The sequence below is a fragment of the Salvelinus namaycush genome, chromosome 4, assembly GCF_016432855.1.
Source record: "Salvelinus namaycush isolate Seneca chromosome 4, SaNama_1.0, whole genome shotgun sequence".
In the NCBI taxonomy this organism is placed as follows: Eukaryota; Metazoa; Chordata; class Actinopteri; order Salmoniformes; family Salmonidae; genus Salvelinus; species Salvelinus namaycush.
The window spans coordinates 74,382,306-74,400,718 of record NC_052310.1 but is presented as its reverse complement, the minus strand read 5'-3'; the positions used below and the strand labels follow the sequence as shown (position 1 = coordinate 74,400,718).

At 47.8% G+C, this 18,413-nt stretch overlaps 1 protein-coding gene across 1 annotated transcript in view; it reads right to left on the bottom strand.

Moving 5' to 3' along the window:
- The window catches only part of LOC120045996 (BAH and coiled-coil domain-containing protein 1-like), a 63,802-nt gene that overhangs the window by 23,277 nt on the left and 22,112 nt on the right, over positions 1-18,413 (bottom strand). Inside the window, exons 3-9 of the mRNA XM_038990913.1 lie at positions 11,079-11,195; positions 6,168-7,099; positions 4,892-6,125; positions 4,355-4,651; positions 4,083-4,205; positions 1,843-2,039; positions 446-785 (exon numbers count right to left, since the gene is read on the bottom strand). Of these exons, the coding sequence (XP_038846841.1) occupies positions 446-785; positions 1,843-2,039; positions 4,083-4,205; positions 4,355-4,651; positions 4,892-6,125; positions 6,168-7,099; positions 11,079-11,195 (3,240 nt within the window). The remainder of the gene's footprint in view (positions 1-445; positions 786-1,842; positions 2,040-4,082; positions 4,206-4,354; positions 4,652-4,891; positions 6,126-6,167; positions 7,100-11,078; positions 11,196-18,413) is intronic.

The window sequence follows — 18,413 nt, the reverse complement described above, 5'->3', positions numbered from 1 at the left end:
CTCCTGGGGTGTAGGGGTTTCTTATCTTTCCTACAGCATCGTCCTCTCTCTCCTGGGGTGTAGGGTGTGTGGGCTACTTGTGGGTGACAGGGTCAGAGTGCGTGGGCTACTTGTGTGTGACAGGGTCAGAGTGTGTGGGCTACTTGTGTGTGACAGGGTCAGAGAGCGTGGGCTACTTGTGTGTGACAGGGTCAGAGTGCGTGGGCTACTTGTGTGTGACAGGGTCAGAGTGCGTGGGCTACTTGTGTGTGACAGGGTCAGAGTGCGTGGGCTACTTGTGTGTGACAGGGTCAGAGTGCGTGGGCTACTTGTGTGTGACAGGGTCAGAGTGCTTGGGCTACTTGTGTGTGACAGGGTCAGAGTGCTTGGGCTACTTGTGTGTGACAGGGTCAGAGTGTGCCAGGAAACATACAGCTCAGACATCAGTCCATCCATCCAAACTCACCTGGCTCTAAGGATTGTGGGTAATCCTGAGGCAGCTGCCCCTCTCCTCTTTCCCCTCTCTCCACTACTTTTGACAGGTGTGAGGGGGCGGGGCTTAGAGCTGGGGATCTCGGAGCTGCAGCCGCAGGGCTGGGGGCGGGGTTTAGAAGGTTCTGTGGGTGTGGTCTCCTGGAAGGGGAGTGGCAGCAGGGTGATTGGTGGCTGCTAGGACACACCCCCTGTGAAGGAGGGGTAGTCTTGGAGGGAGGGGTGTGGGAGAAGAGCTTAGCAGCACGGGAGGTTCTCGAGGTCTCGTGGAGAGGACGGTCATCAATGGTGATAGTGGTTTCCTCTGCCTTCCTCTATAGGGCGGTGGAGGGGAGTAGAGAAAGAAATGTAGAGGGATGAACGAAAGGAGATATGGGAGAGAGAAAAGAGGGGGGAGAGACAGAGGGGAAAGAAGTTAGATCTGTTTTGAGCCCATGATAAGAGCCACGTATTCCTTAAAAACCCTTACCATCATGTTAGGAACACAGTGGGGGTTCTTGAGCAAACACCACAAGCTAGTACAGACCTTTACAGACAGCCAAAGGTCATTGGCAGTCTGCTAGGATCCTTTGTCTCTTAACAAACTTTCTCTTTAAAAACTAAAACCTGGTTTTCCCCTTTCTCTATGTTGAAACATCCCTGGCTCTTGTGGTTGAATATGCTACTGAATATGCTGAAGATGGTGAAAGCATGAACTCTGGGTTTGTTTCAGCATGTTATTTCCTAACTTCCTGATCCACGTGTGCAGACAGTTTCACAACATCATGAGTGTTGGTCATGGTCAAGGGGGAAACTGCAGTGTAGAAAGGTCATTTGGAATACTGTTACTGGGAGCAAAAGTCACTTGGTTTAAGAGTATTCTCTCCACTAAAGGTTGTACACAAGTGTTGAGAGTGTATGTGTTGCCTTTGCGTAGTGTGTGTATGTTTACCTGTGAGAGAGTGTGTGTGTGTGTGTGTGTGTGTGTGTGTGTGTGTGTGTGTGTGTGTGTGTGTGTGTGTGTGTGTGTGTGTGTGTGTTTACCTGTGAGTGTGTGTGTGTGTGTTTACCTGTGAGAGTGTGTTTACCTGTGAGAGTGTGTTTACCTGTGAGAGTGTGTGTGTTTACCTGTGGGAGTGTGTGTGTGTGTGTGATTACCTGTGAGAGTGTGTGTGGGTGGGTGGGTTTACCTGTGAGAGTGTGTATATCTGTGAGAGTATGTGTTTACCTGTGAGAATGTGTGTGTGTTTACCTGTGAGAGTGTGTGTGTGTTTACCTGTGAGAGTGTGTGTGTGTTTACCTGTGAGAGTGTGTGTGTGTTTACCTGTGAGAGTGTGTGTGTGTTTACCTGTGAGAATGTGTGTTTACCTGTGAGAGTGTGTGTGTGTTTACCTGTGAGAGTGTGTGTTGTCGGTGCATGTGCTCCATGGCCCTGTGTTGTTGTTGTTGGTGGTGGTGGTGCTGCAGGGCATAGAGCTCCTGTTGTCGTAGGAACGGAGAACGGGAGTAAACAGCGTGATGCTGCATGTGGGGGGACGGGCCTCGGGCTCCATAGACCGAGGGCCACAGAGCTGACTGCTCCATCACATCTAGAGAGAGCAAAAGCGAGAGAGCGAGATAGCAAGAGAGAGAGAGAAAGAGAGTTGTAATTTGCAAAATTTTACCATTGATAGTGGTTATTTTCAGTCTGTTCTGTTCAAATCAATAAAGCTTTCAGAAAGGGACTGAGTGTGTGTGTGTGTGAGAGAGAGAGAGAGAGAGAGAGAGAGAGAGAGAGAGAGAGAGAGAGAGAGAGAGAGAGAGAGAGAGAGAGAGAGAGAGAGAGAGAGAGAGAGAGAGAGAGAGAGAGAGAGAGAGAGAGAGAGAGAGAGAGAGAGAGAGAGAGAGAGAGAGAGAGAGAGAGAGAGAGAGAGAGAGAGAGAGAGAGAGAGAGAGAGAGAGAGAGAGAGAGAGAGAGAGAGAGAGAGAGAGAGAGAGAGAGAGAGAGAGAGAGAGAGAGAGAGAGAGAGAGAGAGAGAGAGAGAGGGAGAGGGAGAGGGTTATAGAGGGAGAGGGTTATAGAGGGAGAGGGTTATAGAGGGAGAGGGTTATAGAGAGAGAGGGTTATAGAGAGAGAGGGTTATAGAGAGAGAGGGTTATAGAGAGAGAGGGTTATAGAGAGAGAGGGTTATAGAGAGAGAGGGTTATAGAGAGAGAGGGTTATAGAGAGAGAGGGTTATAGAGAGAGAGGGTTATAGAGAGAGAGGGTTATAGAGAGAGAGGGTTATAGAGAGAGAGGGTTATAGAGAGAGAGGGTTATAGAGAGAGAGGGTTATAGAGAGAGAGGGTTATAGAGAGAGAGGGTTATAGAGAGAGAGGGTTATAGAGAGAGAGGGTTATAGAGAGAGAGGGTTATAGAGAGATAGATAGATAGAGAGATAGATAGATAGAGAGATAGATAGATAGATAGATAGATAGATAGATAGATAGATAGATAGATAGATAGATAGATAGATAGATAGATAGATAGATAGATAGATAGATAGATAGATAGATAGATAGATAGATAGATAGATAGATGTAGAGGTAGAGGCCACACACAATATCACTTTTGTATATTATCTACCTCACTTGCTTTGGCAATGTTAACACATGTTTCCCATGCCAATAAAGCCCCTTGAATTGAATTGAATTCAGGGAGAGGCCATACACAGAGCGAGAGCGAGAGCGAGAGAGAGAGAGAGAGAGAGAGAGAGAGGGGCAACACAGAGAGAGAGAGAGCGAGAGAGAGAGAGGCAGAGAGAGAGCGAGAGAGAGAGGGGGAGAGGCCACACTCACAGAGAGCAAGAGAGAGAGAGGAAAGGAAAGGCTGTGCAATCACTGCACAACAGCAGAACCTGAGACGGAGCTGCATTTCCTGACAAAATGTCAAAAATATAAAACAATTAGAGTGTCATTTCCTCAAATTTGAAACCCTCTCTCTCTCTCTCTCTCTCTCTCTCTCTTTCTCTCGCTCTCTCTCTCTCTCGCTCTCTCTCTCTCTCGTCTTTATGTGCATGGCAAGACACACATTCCCATATGTCCCATCAGACGCACACACACACATCCCTCCGTGGCTGCCACTGACGTTGCTGGGAACCTTTGTTCTGTGAGATTAGCCTGAGTGGGCTTAAGTTTCCCTGGGGAAGGGTTCAGTGGATGCACTTCCCCTCTCTGTAGGAACTCCCAAGGAGCGAGGCAAGAGAGTAGGCAGATAATTACATTTCACAGCCTGTTTGCAAAGGAGCAGCAACACACACACGCCACAATCATCTGACTATGTCATACCTCACACACACCGCAAAATTCCACCACATAGGAGCACACACTCATCCCACACACTCACACACTGCATCTCTCTGTCTGTAGCTGAACCATGAGAAGAAGTGCCATCTCTCTCCCTGTGTTTAGGTATCATTAGCTAATCATAGTAAAATGGTTGACTAAGTCTCTGTGTTTCATAGCTCTGATAATGGGAGTAGATATTCTAATGTCTCCTCTCTGAGTGTAAAGCATTATGCAAACCATTCTAATGGAGGTTCATCTTCAGCGCTGGCTAACTGGCTGAGTGTGTGTGTGTGTACAGGGCCTGCATGTGTATTTGTGTGTCTTACCCAGGTGGTGGTGTGCAGGCTCAGAGGGCAGGACCACCAGGGAGCCAGAGGGGTCCTGGGATAGAGGCAGGCCAGGGCCGAACCCTGGGCCCATACTCTGGTGCAGCGCAGCATGGCTCAGACCTGAGAGACAGAAAACACAAGATGAGAACATGAACTTTGGGTTTGTTTCTGCATGTTATTTCCACACTTCCTGATCCACGTGTAAAGACAGTTGCACAACATTGCGAGCGTTTGTCATGGTCTGTGGGGAAACTGCATGCTCAGCTCACCATATGAATGGCCCATCCAGAGGGAGGGACTTCCAGTCCGCTGCATCCAATGGTGGTGGGCGTGAGCAGAAGGGTCTCCACCTAATTGGCTGGCCCCGCCAGGCACCAGAAGGTGAGATGTCAGGTCACCATGGCAACTGCTGGATGGGTGGATCCTGGCAAACTCCCCTCTCTCCTGGTTTTCCCTGATGAGGAGTTCTCTGTCTCGGTCGAGGTGATGAAGGCTCAGCTGCTCCTCGGTCATCCTCTTCCTCTCTTCTGCCTCCCGGACCAGCGGGTACACAGACCGAGACACACCTTGCAACACACAGAGGGAGGGTTTAGAAAGCAGATATGGCAACCTTAAAACAAAGCTAACCTAGCAATGTCAAAATTCATAATTCATAATTCATAATACATAATTCATCATTCATAAGTAATGCCAGACTTCTAACACAATGCAGCTATTGAAAAAGTTGCAAAACCATTAAAAAAACGTTTAGATACTGAAGTTAATAAAAATACAGAGACATACAGATGCATAGATTCAGCACTCACCTTTGACACTGGGCAGAACCCTGCCCTGTCGGCTGTGTCCTGGGTGGGTGTCTGAGGGGTGTTGGGGGGGCTCTCTCTGCCGGGCGACCGCCACAGCTATACCCACAGGGGGCTGTCGTACCTCCCCCTCCCCGTGTGTCTCCCCCGCCTCCCTTCTACCTCTCCCCCCTCCATCCATCCTCTCCCCCTCGCTGGTGGACCCTCTCCTGGGGGGTAGGGGCTGTTTGGGGTGGTCCTGAGGGGTGCTGGATCTGCCCCCCTTCTCGCCCCTCTGCTTCAGGCAGCCCAGCCCCCCGAAGAGACTCCTCTGGGAGAGCAGCAAAGGCTGCTGGGAACTGTAGTTCATCAGGTTCTTCATGGCACTGCTCTCTCCTTCTGGGTGGGGGGAGGAGCGGGAGGAGGGGTGAGGGCGAGAGGGATGAGGAGCTGTCTTACAGTGCTGTTGATCGTGGTGGTTTTGAGTCTTGTTATCTGGGTAGGACTCTGTGTATGGGGAGATCCTCCTCTCGTCCTCTTGGGGACCCCTCGGTATCCCCCAGGGGTGCAGCGTGGAGGGAGTTTGACCCCCGTACCCCATGACAACACCCTCACTCTTCTGATTCTGATTCTGCTTCCCCCCCTCTCTCCCCCTCTCAGTCCCTGATCCATCAGAACCCGACCCGCTTCCATGACTACTGTGCCGCTGGTGCAGTATCCTAGCAACCTTCTGTCCCTCTCTCTGGGCACCTCCACTCCCCCCCAACCCCCCCTTTCCATCAGGAGGACCTGAGTGTGAACAGTCCCGGAAGGGCGGGGTGCTGGCGTAGGGCCCAGTCTTGGGGTGAGCACTCTGGGCTTCCAGAGGCAGGGAGGCCCGGTAGACCTCTAGGACCTCCAGGTTTCCCCTGGTGGAAGAGGCCTCTAGGCTGCAAGAGCGAGGCCCAGACTGGTGGTTAGGGTTATGGGGCTGAGGCTGGGAGTTGGGCTGGGTGTTCTGGCTGTGGTGTTGGTTGTAGTTGTGGTTCTGGTTCCAGTCCGGGGGCTTGTCTGCCTTGCAGTAGCCCAGCTGCTGCTGTGGCTGTGGCTGCTGCGTCTGGGACGACGGCTTCCTCTGGCAGCTACTAGACTGAGGACGATCAGGATGAGGATGAAGAGGAGAAGGAAGACTTTCACAAGATCCTCTTCTTCCTCCTCCTCCTCCTCCTCCTCCTCCGCTGTTCTCTGCCCCTTTTTCATCCTTATCTCCTCCTCCTCCTCCTCCTCCTCCTCCTCTTCCTCCTCCTCCGCTGTTCTCTGCCCCTTTTTCATCCTTATCTCCTCCTCCTCCTCCTCCTCCTCCTCCTCCTCCTCCAGCACCATGGCAGTCAGGAGACCCCATGTCCCCTAAAGGCCCGACTGAGGGGATGTACGTTGGGCCAGAGACTTTTACCTCCCTTCCGTCTTTAGGATGGGTGAGGGTGAGTGGGGCGGGGGCAGGGGGGCAGTAGAACTCAGGGTGAGGGTGATGGGGGTGATGAGGGTGGTGCAGCCAGCCCCCTCCCACAGCAGGGCCCATGTGTAGGGGTGGAGGAGGGGGTGGGGGCATGGAGTAAGAAGCCATGGCATTGGGGTTGTGGGGTCCCATCATGGCTGCTCGACGCAAACAGTCTGACGAGGAGGAGGGGAGAGTTTCGCTTATCCTCATCTCCCCGCTCACCCCCCCTTCATTGGAGCATCGCCTCACCCCCCCACTACCACTCCCCTGAGGTCTGCTACCCCCTCCACTCCCACAGCTGTTCAGGGACCCGTCCTTGGACACAGAGTCTCCATTGGATAGTTTACTAAGTTGAGCACAGTTGTGTTTGGAGCCCTGGTTTGCGGGGCCGTCCCTGTATTCCGTGGGCAGGTTGGGGGTTTTGTGTCGGTGGTCCTCCTCACTCATGTGAGTGGGGAGGGAGTGGGGTTGAGAGAACGGATGAGGCTGATGTTGGTGGTGATGATGATGTCTCTCTTTGCTCTCCTGGTGTCTCTCTTTGCTGCTGGATCTCTCTTTCGACACACTCTTTTCCACCATCCCCAGTTCCTTGGAGCTCTTTTGGAGACCCCCTCCACCTCCTCCTCCCCCAGAGTCTGTTTCTCTGCTGCAGGACCCCAGAGGATGTCCGGGGGCAGTCCTAGACAATGGCAGAAGGCTGTGATTGGTTGAGAGAAGAGGGGACTGGGACGGCAGGCTTCGCAAGTAGAAATGATCTGAAAATAAATGACATGGTTTAAATATTATTTATAAGCATTACAAATATATATTTGGAAAATTAAACAATATTTTAAAAAAGAGGAAAAATCTCTGTCTCTCAATTCAATTCAAAGGGCTTTATTGACATTGGAAACATATGTTTACATTGCCAAAGCAAGTGAAATAGACTAACAAAAATGAAGTAAAAAGAACATATTACACTCACAAGTTCCTAAATAATAGAGACATTTCAAATGTTAAAGTACAAAAGGGAAAATAAATAAAACTAAGTAAAGGTTTGTATTCACAATGGTGTTTGTTCTTCACTGGTTGTCCTTTTCTTGTCACACATATTGCTGCTGGGATTGCACACTAGATAAGGGATTTTATCCAAATTGAGTTTGTTTTTCGAATTCTTTGTGGATCTGTGTAATCTGACGGAACTATGTGTCTCTAATATGGTCATACATTTGGCAGGAGTTTAGGAAGTGCAGCTCAGTTTCCATTTCATTTTGTGGGCAGTGTGCACATAACATTTCTGCCTACGACGGCCTTTCTCAATAGCAAGACTTTGCTCACTGAGTCTGTACATAGTCAAAGCTTTCCTTTAAGTTTGGGTCAGTCACAGTGTTCAGGTATTCTGCCACTGTGTACTCTCTGTTTAGGGCCAAAGATCATTCTAGTATGCTCCGATTTTTTGTTAATTCTTTCCAATGTGTCAAGTAATTATCTTTTTGTTTTCTGATGATTTGGTTGGGTCTAATTGTGTTGCTGTTGCTGTCCTGGGGCTATGTGGGGTCTGTTTGTGTTTGTGACCAGCTTGCTTAGGGGACTCTTCTCCAGGTTCATCTCTCTGTAGGTGATGGCTTTGTTATGGAAGGTTTGGGAATTGCTTCCTTTTAGGTGGTTGTAGAATTTAAGGGCTCAATTATGGATTTTGATAATTAGCGGGTATCAGCCTAATTCTGCTCTGCATGCATTATTTGCTGTTTTACATTGTACACAGATACATTTTTTTTCAATTTGGTGTTTGTCCCATTTTGTGAATACTTGATTTGTGAGCAGACCCCAGACCTCACAACCGTAAAGGGCAATGGGTTCTATAACTGATTCAAGTATGTTTAGCCAGATCCTAATTTGTATGTCAAATGTTATGTTCCTTTTGATGACATAGAATGCCCTTCTTGCCTTGTCGCCTTGTCTCTCAGATCGTTCACAGCTTTGTGGAAGTTCCCTGTGGCGCTGATGTTTAGGGCAAGGTATGTATAGTTTGTGTGCTCTAGGGCAATGGTGTCTAGGTGGAATTTGTATGTGTGTTCCTGGCAACTGGACCTTTTTTGCAACACCATAATTTTTGTCTTACTGAGATTTACTGTCAGGAACCAGGTCTGACAGAATCTGTGCAGAAGATCTAGGTGCTGCTGTAGGCCCTCCTTGGTTGGGGACAGAAGCACCAGATCATAGTGAAACCGTAGACATTTGACTCTGTCGTACAGTAATTTGGTAAAAAGTCCATTTGACATTTGCTCAGAACATTGTTTTCACTGAGGAAATGTACAAGTCTGCTGTTTATGATAATGAAGAGGATTTTCCCAAGTTTGCTGTTGACGCATATTCCACGGTAGCTATTGGGATCAAATTTGTCTCCACTTTTATGGCTTGGGGTGATCAGTCCTTGGTCCAAATATTGGGGAAGATGCCAGAGCTAAGGATGATGTTAAAGCATTTAAGTATAGCCAATTGGAATTTGTGGTCTGTATATTTTATAATTTAATTGAGGATACCATCAACACCACAGGCCTTTTTGGGTTGGAGGGTTTGTATTTTGTCCTGCAATTCATTCAATGTAATTGGAGAATCCAGTGAGTTCTTGTAGTCTTTAATAGTTGATTCTAAGATTTGTATTTGATCATGTATATGTTTTTGCTGACTGTTCTTTGTTATAGAGCCAAAAAGATTGGAGAAGTGGTTTATGCATACATCTCCGTTTTGGATAGATACCTCTTCATGTTGTTGTTAGCTTAGTTTGTTATAATTTTCCCAGAAGTTGCTTTCATGTTTCATTTATTGAACCTTTATTTAACTAGGCAAGTCAGTTAAGAACAAATTCTTATTTACAATGACGGCCTACACCAGCCAAACACGGACGACGCTGGGCCAATTGTGCGCTGCCCTATGGGACTCCCAATCACAGCCGGTTGTGATACAGCCTGGATTCGAACAAGGGTGTCTGTAGTAAGGCCTCTAGCACTGAGAAGCAGTGCCTTAGACCGCTGCACAACTCGGGAGATTCTATTGATTCTTCAATTGTCACACCCTGATCTGGTTCACCTGTCCTTGTGATTGTCTCCACCCCCTCCAGGTGTCGCTTATTCTCCCCAGTGTATTTATCCCTGTGTTTCCTGTCTCGCTGTGCCAGTTCGTCTTGTATGTTAGTCAAGTCAACCAGCGCGTTTTTGCAGTACTCCTCCTTGCTATTCTCTTTTTGATAGTCTTCCCGGTTTTGACCCCTGCCTGACTGGACTACTTTCCCGCCTGCCTGATCATCCTGCCTGCCCTGACCTTGATTCTGCCTGCCCTTTGGTACCTTTTGGACTCTGAACTGGTTATGAACCTTTTGCCTGTCCACGACCATTCTGTTGCCTTCCCCTATTGGATTATTAAATATTGTAAGACTCCAACCATCTGCCTCCTGTGTCTGCATCTGGGGCTCGCCTTGTGTCATGATATCAATTACATCGAGCTGATTTCTGATGTGCTGTTCCTTCTTTTTCCGTAGTGTATTTCTGTATTGTTTTAGTGATTCACCATAATGAAGGCGTAGACTCATGTTTTCCGGGTCTCTATGTTTTTGGTTGGATAGGTTTCTCAATTTCTTTCTTAGGTTTTTGCATTCTTCATCATGCCATTTGTCCGTGTTAATTTTCTTCGGTCGTCGGCTTTACATTTTTATTTGATAGGGAAGCTGAGAGGTCAAATATACTGTTAAGATTTTCTACTGCCAAGTTTACACCTTCACTATTACTGTGAAATGTATTGCCCCAGAAGTTGTCTAAAAGGGATTTAATTTGTTGTTGCCTCATTGTTTTTGGTAAGTTTCTACACTACGTTCCTTCCATCTATAGCATTTCTTAATATTGTGCAGTTCCTTTGGCTTTGATGCCTCATGGTTGAGTATTGCTCTGTTCAAGTAGAATGTGATTTTGCTGTGATCTGATAGGGGTGTCAGTGGTCTAACTGTGAACGCTCTGAGAGACTAGGTTGAGGTCAGTGATGAAGTAATCTACAGTAATACTGCCAAGGGATGAGTTATAGGTGTATGTACCGTAAGAGTCCCCTCAAAGCCTACCATTGACTATCACACTACTTTCCTTCCATCTATAGCATTTCTTAATATTATCCAGTGTGTCTCTCTCTCTCACACACACACACATACCCACTCTCTCTCACACACCCACACCTCTCTCTCTCTCTCTCTCTGTTTTTCTCTCTCTCTCTCACACACACACCTCTCTCTCTCTCTCTCTCACACACACATAACCACTCTCTCTCACACGCACACCTCTGTCTTTCTCTCTCTCTCTCTCGCTCACACACACCTCTCTCTCTCTCTCTCTCTCACCCACACACACACACACATCTCTGTCTCTCTCTCACACACATACACACCTCTCTCTCTCACACACACATATTTCTCTCTCTCTCGCACTCTCTCACATACACAACCGGTGTGAAATGGCTAGCTAGTTAGCAGGGTGTGCGCTAATATCATTTCAATTGGTGACGTCACTCGCTCTGAGACCTTGAAGTAGTTGTTTCCCTTGCTGCGGCTTTTGTAGAGCGATGTGTAACAAAGCTTCAAGGGTGACTGTTGTCTATGTGTGCAGAGGGTCCCTGGTTTGAGCCCAGGTAGGGGCAAGGAGAGGGACGGAAGCTATACTGTTACACATACACACCTCTCTCTCTGACACACCTCTCTCTCTGTCTCACACACACCTTTCTGAGTGTCGTAGAAGCGGTGCTGTCCGTAGAGAACGTTGCTGTTGCTATGGTGATCCAAGGGGCTCATGGGAAGAAAGGGGGAACTCAGACCTCCTGAATACCGGGGATACCCTGAGAGAGAGGGAGGAGGGGGGAGAGAGAGATATAGGAAGAGCGAGGAGAGGGAGAGAGACCAAAAGAAAGTGGGAGAGATAGAGTTAGAGGGTGGAAGTGAGACAGGGGAGGGAGGGGGAGAGAGATGTTAAATTAAATGTAATTTTGACATTAGGCCTAAATGCTACCAACATGATTATCCCCATCATTTACAGCAGATACAGCGGTAACAACAACAATACCAGAGTGTAACTGACAAGAGCTGGGTATTTTTCAGGATAGACTTTGCTTATACAAAACAAGTCTGTGTTTTTCTCTTCAGGATGCTCAGCCTATAACCCATTTCTTTGGAACGTCAAGCTTTTCATTTGACAGGTTAAATAACAAAATTCTATTATAGAATGTTGTGTGTGCTGAATTTGCACGTGCAAGCCAAGCTCCACCACTACGATCACTAGTACTGTCAAAGCTCTACAAAAAATAAAAGTCTGCAAACAAGCACACACCTGCCACAAATGATGTGTTTACAATACCGCGTTGGTAATAAGCCATGATTTGTTCGACTATGGGAAAACGTCTGTTTGAGCATTTGAAATAAGATCAGGATCAAACGCGCAGGATCAAAAATGTAAGCAAATATCTTTGATACATATGTTATTAGCAACTTCTGGGGTAGCTAGCTAGCTTTAGCTTGGTACATAGCTAGCACCAATCCAACCAGCCTGAAAACAATGACCAGGAGAAACTGCAGTCATTTTCAATATTCTTAGCAATGATTTAGGAATCCATGTGAGTAAGTATTAGCTAGGTAGCCACTTGTTGTTAAACTTCATTTCATGAAAATAACTAGCTGTAAATGACGGGGATAATCATGTTACTTAACCCTGTTGCCCAAAGCTAATGTTATAAGCAGCCAACTAGCTTCCTCTGGCTAGTGAGGCTTGACCGGACCGGGTTATGTGTTGTGAAGCTAGCCACAACAAGGATTAGCCACAATAGTGGAATTGCGGTTGGCCTTCAAAATTAAAGTCCCTCTTTGAAAGTGACAGAAGAATACAATTGGTGGAATCATGGCATATTTAGACTAGGTAATGTTAAACAACATTGGAGTGTGTAATGTGGAGCAATTAAATTAGGTATTAGTCTACTTGGTGACACCCAAAGAACACAACTGTGAAGAGTTTACGCAAATATTAGCGTTGTAGCTCTTATCAGGGACTTTGACTGAGGGACATCACCTGCCCAGTCAGCCTATTGTGTGTATTGACATTCATATTGCACTGTACAGCTTTACCTAAGGATTGGGGATGAATGAAATTGGATATTAGTCTACTCAGTACCCAAGTGTTTTTTTCCCAACTTCCTCCTCGGAGTTCTCAGACTCCAAAACATCCACATTGTATTGTTTTTCCTCTGGAAAAGTGTTCAATACACATAGTAGGTTGACTGGTTGTCACGCCCTGACCGTAGAGAGCTTTTTATGTCTCTATTTTGGTCTCCCCAGCCTGGTGGGCCCTGTGGCAGTCCCACGCACCAGGCTGTCTCTGCGTCTCCTCCCTCCAGCGACGGTCTCCAGTCCGGAGCCTTCCAAGTCGCGCTCCAGTCCAGAGCCTTCCGAGTCGCCCTCCAGTCCGGAGCCTTCCGAGTCGCCCTCCAGTCCGGAGCCTTCCGAGTCGCCCTCCAGTCTGGAGCCTTCTGATTCGCCCTCCAGTCCGGGCCCCGCAACGAGGGTGCCCAGTCCGGGGCCCGCAACGAGGGTGCCCAGTCCGGGGCCCACAACGAGGGCGCTCAGTCCGGGGCCCGCTACGAGGGTCCCCAGTCCGGGGTCGGCGGCGAGGGTCCCCGCTCTAGAGGCGCCACCTAAGTGGGCCAAGCCAGAGGTGGAGCGGGGTCTACGTTCCGCACCAGAGCCGCCACCGCGGAGAAATGCCCACCCAGACCCTCCCCTATAAGTTCAGGTTTTGCGTCCGGAGTCCGCACCTTTGGGGGGGGTACTGTCACGCCCTGACCGTAGAGAGCTTTTTATGTCTCTATTTTGGTTTGGTCAGGGTGTGATTTGGGTGGGCATTCTATGTTCTTTTCTCTATGTTTTGTATTTCTTTGTTTTGGCCGGGTATGGTTCTCAATCAGGGACAGCTGACTATCGTTGTCTCTGATTGGGAACCATACTTAGGTAGTTTTTTCCCACCTATGTTTTGTGGGTAGTTATTTTCTGTTTAATGTTTTCTGCACCTGACAGGACTGTTTCGGTTTCGTTTATTCTCTTTGTTATTTTGTTATAGTGTTCAGTTTAAATAAAAAGCATGAACACTTACCACGCTGTGCTTTGGTCCGATTATTCATCATCCGACGACAACACCCGTTACACTGGTACAAAAAAATGTGGCTCAAATCAGTGGTTTCAGATTCCCGCAGTAAGAGCTGTTCTCTGGGTATACAGTGCCTTGCAAAAGTATTCATCCCCTTTGGCATTTTTCCTATTTTGTTGCATTACAACCTGTAATTTAAATTGATTTTTACTTAGATTTAATGTAATGGACATACACAAAATAGTTTGAATTTGTGAAGTTAAATGTAAAAAATAACTTGTTTCAAAAAATTCAAAAATATTCAAAACGGAAAAGTGGTGCGTGCAAATGTATTCCCCCTTTGCTATGAATCAAATCAAATCTAAGTTTATTTGTCACGTGCGCCGAATACAACAGGTGTAGACCTTACAGTGAAATACTTACTTACAGGCTCTGACCAATAGCGCAAAAAGGGTATTAGGTGAAACAATAGTTAAGTAAAGAAATAAAACAATAGTAAAAAGACAGGCTATATACAGTAGCGAGGCTATAAAAGTAGTGAGGCTACATACAGACACCGGTTAGTCAGGCTGATTGAGGTAGTATGTACATGTAGATATGGTTAAAGTGACTATGCATATACGTATGATGAACAGAGAGAAGCAGTAGCGTAAAAGCGTAAAAGAGGGGTTGGTGGGTGGTGGGTGGCGGGACACAGTGCAGATAACCCAGTTAGCCAATGTGCGGGAGCACTGGTTGGTCGGCCCAATTGAGGTAGTATGTACATGAATGTATAGTTAAAGTGACTATGCATATATGATAAACAGAGAGTAGCAGCAGCGTAAAAGAGGGGTTGGGGGGGGGAACACAATGCAAATAGTCCGGGTAGCCATTTGATTACATGTTCAGGACTCTTATGGCTTGGGGGTAAAAATTGTTTGAGAAGCCTTTTTGTCCTAGACTTGGCACTCCGGTACCGCTTGCCATGCGGTAGTAGAGAGAACAGTCTATGACTGGGGTGGCTGGGGTCTTTGGTCTTTTTTAGGGCCTTCCTCTGACACCACCTGGGTTAGAGGTCCTGAATGGCAGGCAGCTTAGCCCCAGTGATGTAGTGGGCCGTACGCACTACCCTCTGTAGTGCCTTGCGGTCAGAGGCCGAGCAATTGCCGTACCAGGCAGTGATGCAACCAGTCAGGATGCTCTCGATGTTGCAGCTGTAGAACCTTTTGAGGATCTCAGGACTCATGCCAAATCTTTTTAGTTTCCTGAGGGGGAATAGGCTTTGTTGTGCCCTCTTCACGACTGTCTCGGTGTGTTTGGACCATTCTAGTTTGTTGTTGATGTGGAGACCAAGGAACTTGAAGCTCTCAACCTGCTCCACTACAGCCCCGTCGATGAGAATGGAGGCGTGCTCGGTCCTCCTTTTCCTGTCGTCCACAATAATCTCCTTAGTCACGTTGAGGGATAGGTTGTTATTCTGGCACCACCCGGCCAGGTCTCTGACCTCCTCCCTATAAACTGTCTCGTCGTTGTCGGTGATCAGGCCTACCACTGTTGTGTCGTCTGCAAACTTAATGATGGTGTTGGAGTCGTACCTGGCCATGCAGTCATGGGTGAACAGGGAGTACAGGAGGGGACTGAGCACGCACCCTTGGGGAGCTCCAGTGTTGAGGATCAGCGTGGCAGATGTGTTGCTAACTACCCTCACCACCTGGGGGCGGCCCGTCAGGAAGTCCAGGATCCAGTTGCAGAGGGATGTGTTTAGTCCCAGGATCCTGAGCTTAGTGATGAGCTTTGAGGGTACTATGGTGCTGAACGCTGAGCTGTAGTCAATGAATAGCATTCTCACATAAGTGTTCATTTTGTCCAGGTGGGAAAGGACTATTGTGTGGAGTGCAATAGAGATTGCATCATCTGTGGATCTGTTTGGGCGGTATGCAAATTGGAGTGGGTCTAGGGTTTCTGGGGTAATGGTGTTGATGTGAGCCATTACCAACCTTTCAAAGCACTTCATGGCTACGGACGTGAGTGGTACGGGTCTGTAGTCATTTAGGCAGGTTGCCTTTGTGTTCTTGGGCACAGAGATTATGGTGGTCTGCTTGAAACATGTTGGTATTACAGACTCAATCAGGGACATGTTGAAAATGTCAGTGAAGACACCTGCCAGTTGGTCAGCACATGCCCGGAGCACACGTCCTGGTAATCCGTCTGGCCCCGCAGCCTTGTGTATGTTGACCTGTTTAAAGGTCTTACTCACGTCGGCTACGGAGAGCGTGATCACACAGTTGTCCGGAACAGCTGATGCTCTCATGCATGCCTCAGTGTTGCTTGCCTCGAAGCGAGCATAGAAGTGGTTTAGTAGGCTAGTGGTTTCTTGTGCAAGTCTGGTAGGCTTGTGTCACTGGGCAACTCGTGGCTGTGCTTCCCTTTGTAGTCTGTAATAGTTTGCAAGCCCTGCCACATAAGAGGAGCATCGGAGCCGCTGTAGTATGATTCAATCTTAGCCCTGTATTGACGCTTTGCCTGTTTGATGGTTCATCGCAGGGCATAGCAGGATTTCTTGTAAATTTCCAGGTTAGAGTCTCGCACCTTGAAAGCGGCAGCTCTACCCTTTAGCTCAGTGCAAATGTTGCCTGTAATCCATGGCTTTTGGTCGGGGTATGTACATACAGTCACTGTGGGGACGACGTCCTCGATGCACTTATTGATAAAGCTAGTGACTGATGTTGTGTACTCCTCAATGCCATCGGAAGAATCCCGGAACATGTTGCAGTCTGTGATAGCAAAACAATCCTGTAGTCCAGTCCTGAAGCCCCTAAATAAGATCTGTGACAACCAACCACCTCCCGAAGTCACATAATTAATTAAATAAAGTCCACCTGTGTGCAATCTAAGTGTCACATGATCTGTCACATGATCTCAGTATATATACACCTGTTCTGAAAGGCCCCAGAGTCTGCAACACCACTAAGCAAGGGGCACCACCAAGCAAGCAGCACCATGAAGACCAAGGAGCTCTCCAAACAGGTCAGGGCGAAGTTGTGGAGAAGTACAGATCAGGGTAGGGTTATAAAAAAATATCAAAAACTTTGAACAGCCCACGGAGCACCATTAAATCTAATTTTTTAATGGAAAGAATATGACATCACAACAAACCTGCCAAGAGAGGGCCGCCCACCAAAACTCACAGACCAGGCAAGGAGGGCATTAATCAGAGAGGCAACAAAGTGACCAAAGATAACCCTGAAGGAGCTGCAAAGCTCCATGTTTTGGCCTGGTATGGTTCTCAATCAGGGACAGCTGTCTATCGTTGTCTCTGATTGGAAATCATACTTAGGCAGCCTTTTTTCCTTTGGTATTTGTGGGTAGTTGTCTTTGTTAGTGGCATGATAGCCGAAGTAAGCTTCACGGTCGTTTCCTTATTCTTTGTTTTGTTGGCGACATTTATAAATAAAAATAAATGTACGCTCACCATGCTGCCCCTTGGTCCGGTCATTGCCACGACGACAGCGATCGTGACAGAACTACCCACCACAAGCGGACCAAACAGCGTGGTAAGGAGGGGCAGACAGAGTGGAGGACATCATGGACCTGGGAGGAGATGATGTCAGGACACGAGAGCCTGCCGTGGAAGCAGGCAGAGGCAGCGAGGAAGGTGGAAGCAGAGAGAAAAGGGGACCAGCGTTACACAGGGTCACGGATGGCAAGGAAGACCGGGAGGCCACTCCCCCTCAAAAAATTTGGGGGGCACACGGGTAGGTTGGCGGAACTAACTCCCCGTGCTCACGGTAGGGAGCGTGGTACTGGTCAGGCACCGTGTTTTGCGGTGAAGCGCACGGTGTCTCCAGTGCGTGTTCACAGCCCGGTGCGCTATATTCCAGCTCCCCGCATCGGCCGGGCTAGAGTGGGCATCCAACCAGGACGGATTGTGCCAGCACAGCACTCCTGGTCTCCGGTGCGCCTCTTCAGTCCAGGGCATCCTGCGCCGGCTCTGCGCACGGTGTCTCCGGTGCATCCTGTGCCTGCGCTCCGAACGTGTTGGGCCAAAGTGGGTATCCAGCCAGGACAAGTGGTGCTTGCTCTGCGCTCTAAACTTCCAGTACTCTGCTCTGCGCTCTAGACCTTGTTAGTGGCATGATAGCTGAAGTAAGCTTCACGGTCGTTTCCTTATTCTTTGTTTTGTTGGCGACATTTATAGATAAAAAGAAATGTACCATGCTGCACCTTGGTCCGGTCATTTCCATGACGACAGCGATCGTGACAATAGACCACTTTAAGCCGTACACTCCACATAGCTAGGCTTTACGGAAGAGTGGCCAGAAAAAAAGCCATTGCTTAACCTGTTGAGGACAGAGGGCGCTGTTTTCACTTTGGGGGAAAATCGTGCCCAATTTAAACGGCCTCGTACTCAATTCTTGCTCGTACAATATGCATATTATTATTACTATTGGATAGAAAACACTCTCTAGTTTCTAAAACCGTTTGAATTATATCTGTGAGTAAAACAGAACTCATTTTGCAGCAAACTTCCTGACAGGAAGTGGAAAATCTGAAATCGATGCTCTGTTCTAGGGCCTGCCTATAAATGGGCTTCATATATATCAGTATACATGCACTTCATACACCTTCCACTAGATGTCGACAGGCAGTGAGAGAAGAAATGGAGTGTATAACATGATCTGAGGTCGAATAAAAGCTCTTGGCATGACGTGACCCCAATTTCCTGTTTTCTGGAGCGCGCGAGAAGTGACCTGGTATTGCCTTCTGTAAAGCTGTCGTTATAGACGACTAATATCTCCGGCTTTGATTTTATTTGATAAATGTGACAATATCATCGTAAAGTATGTTTTTTCAATATAGTTTTATTAGATTATTGAAATTTTTTCGGGACGTTAGGCGTGTTGCTTTGTCTGCGTATGTTCAGGAAGGAGAGCTTCGCGCCACTTTG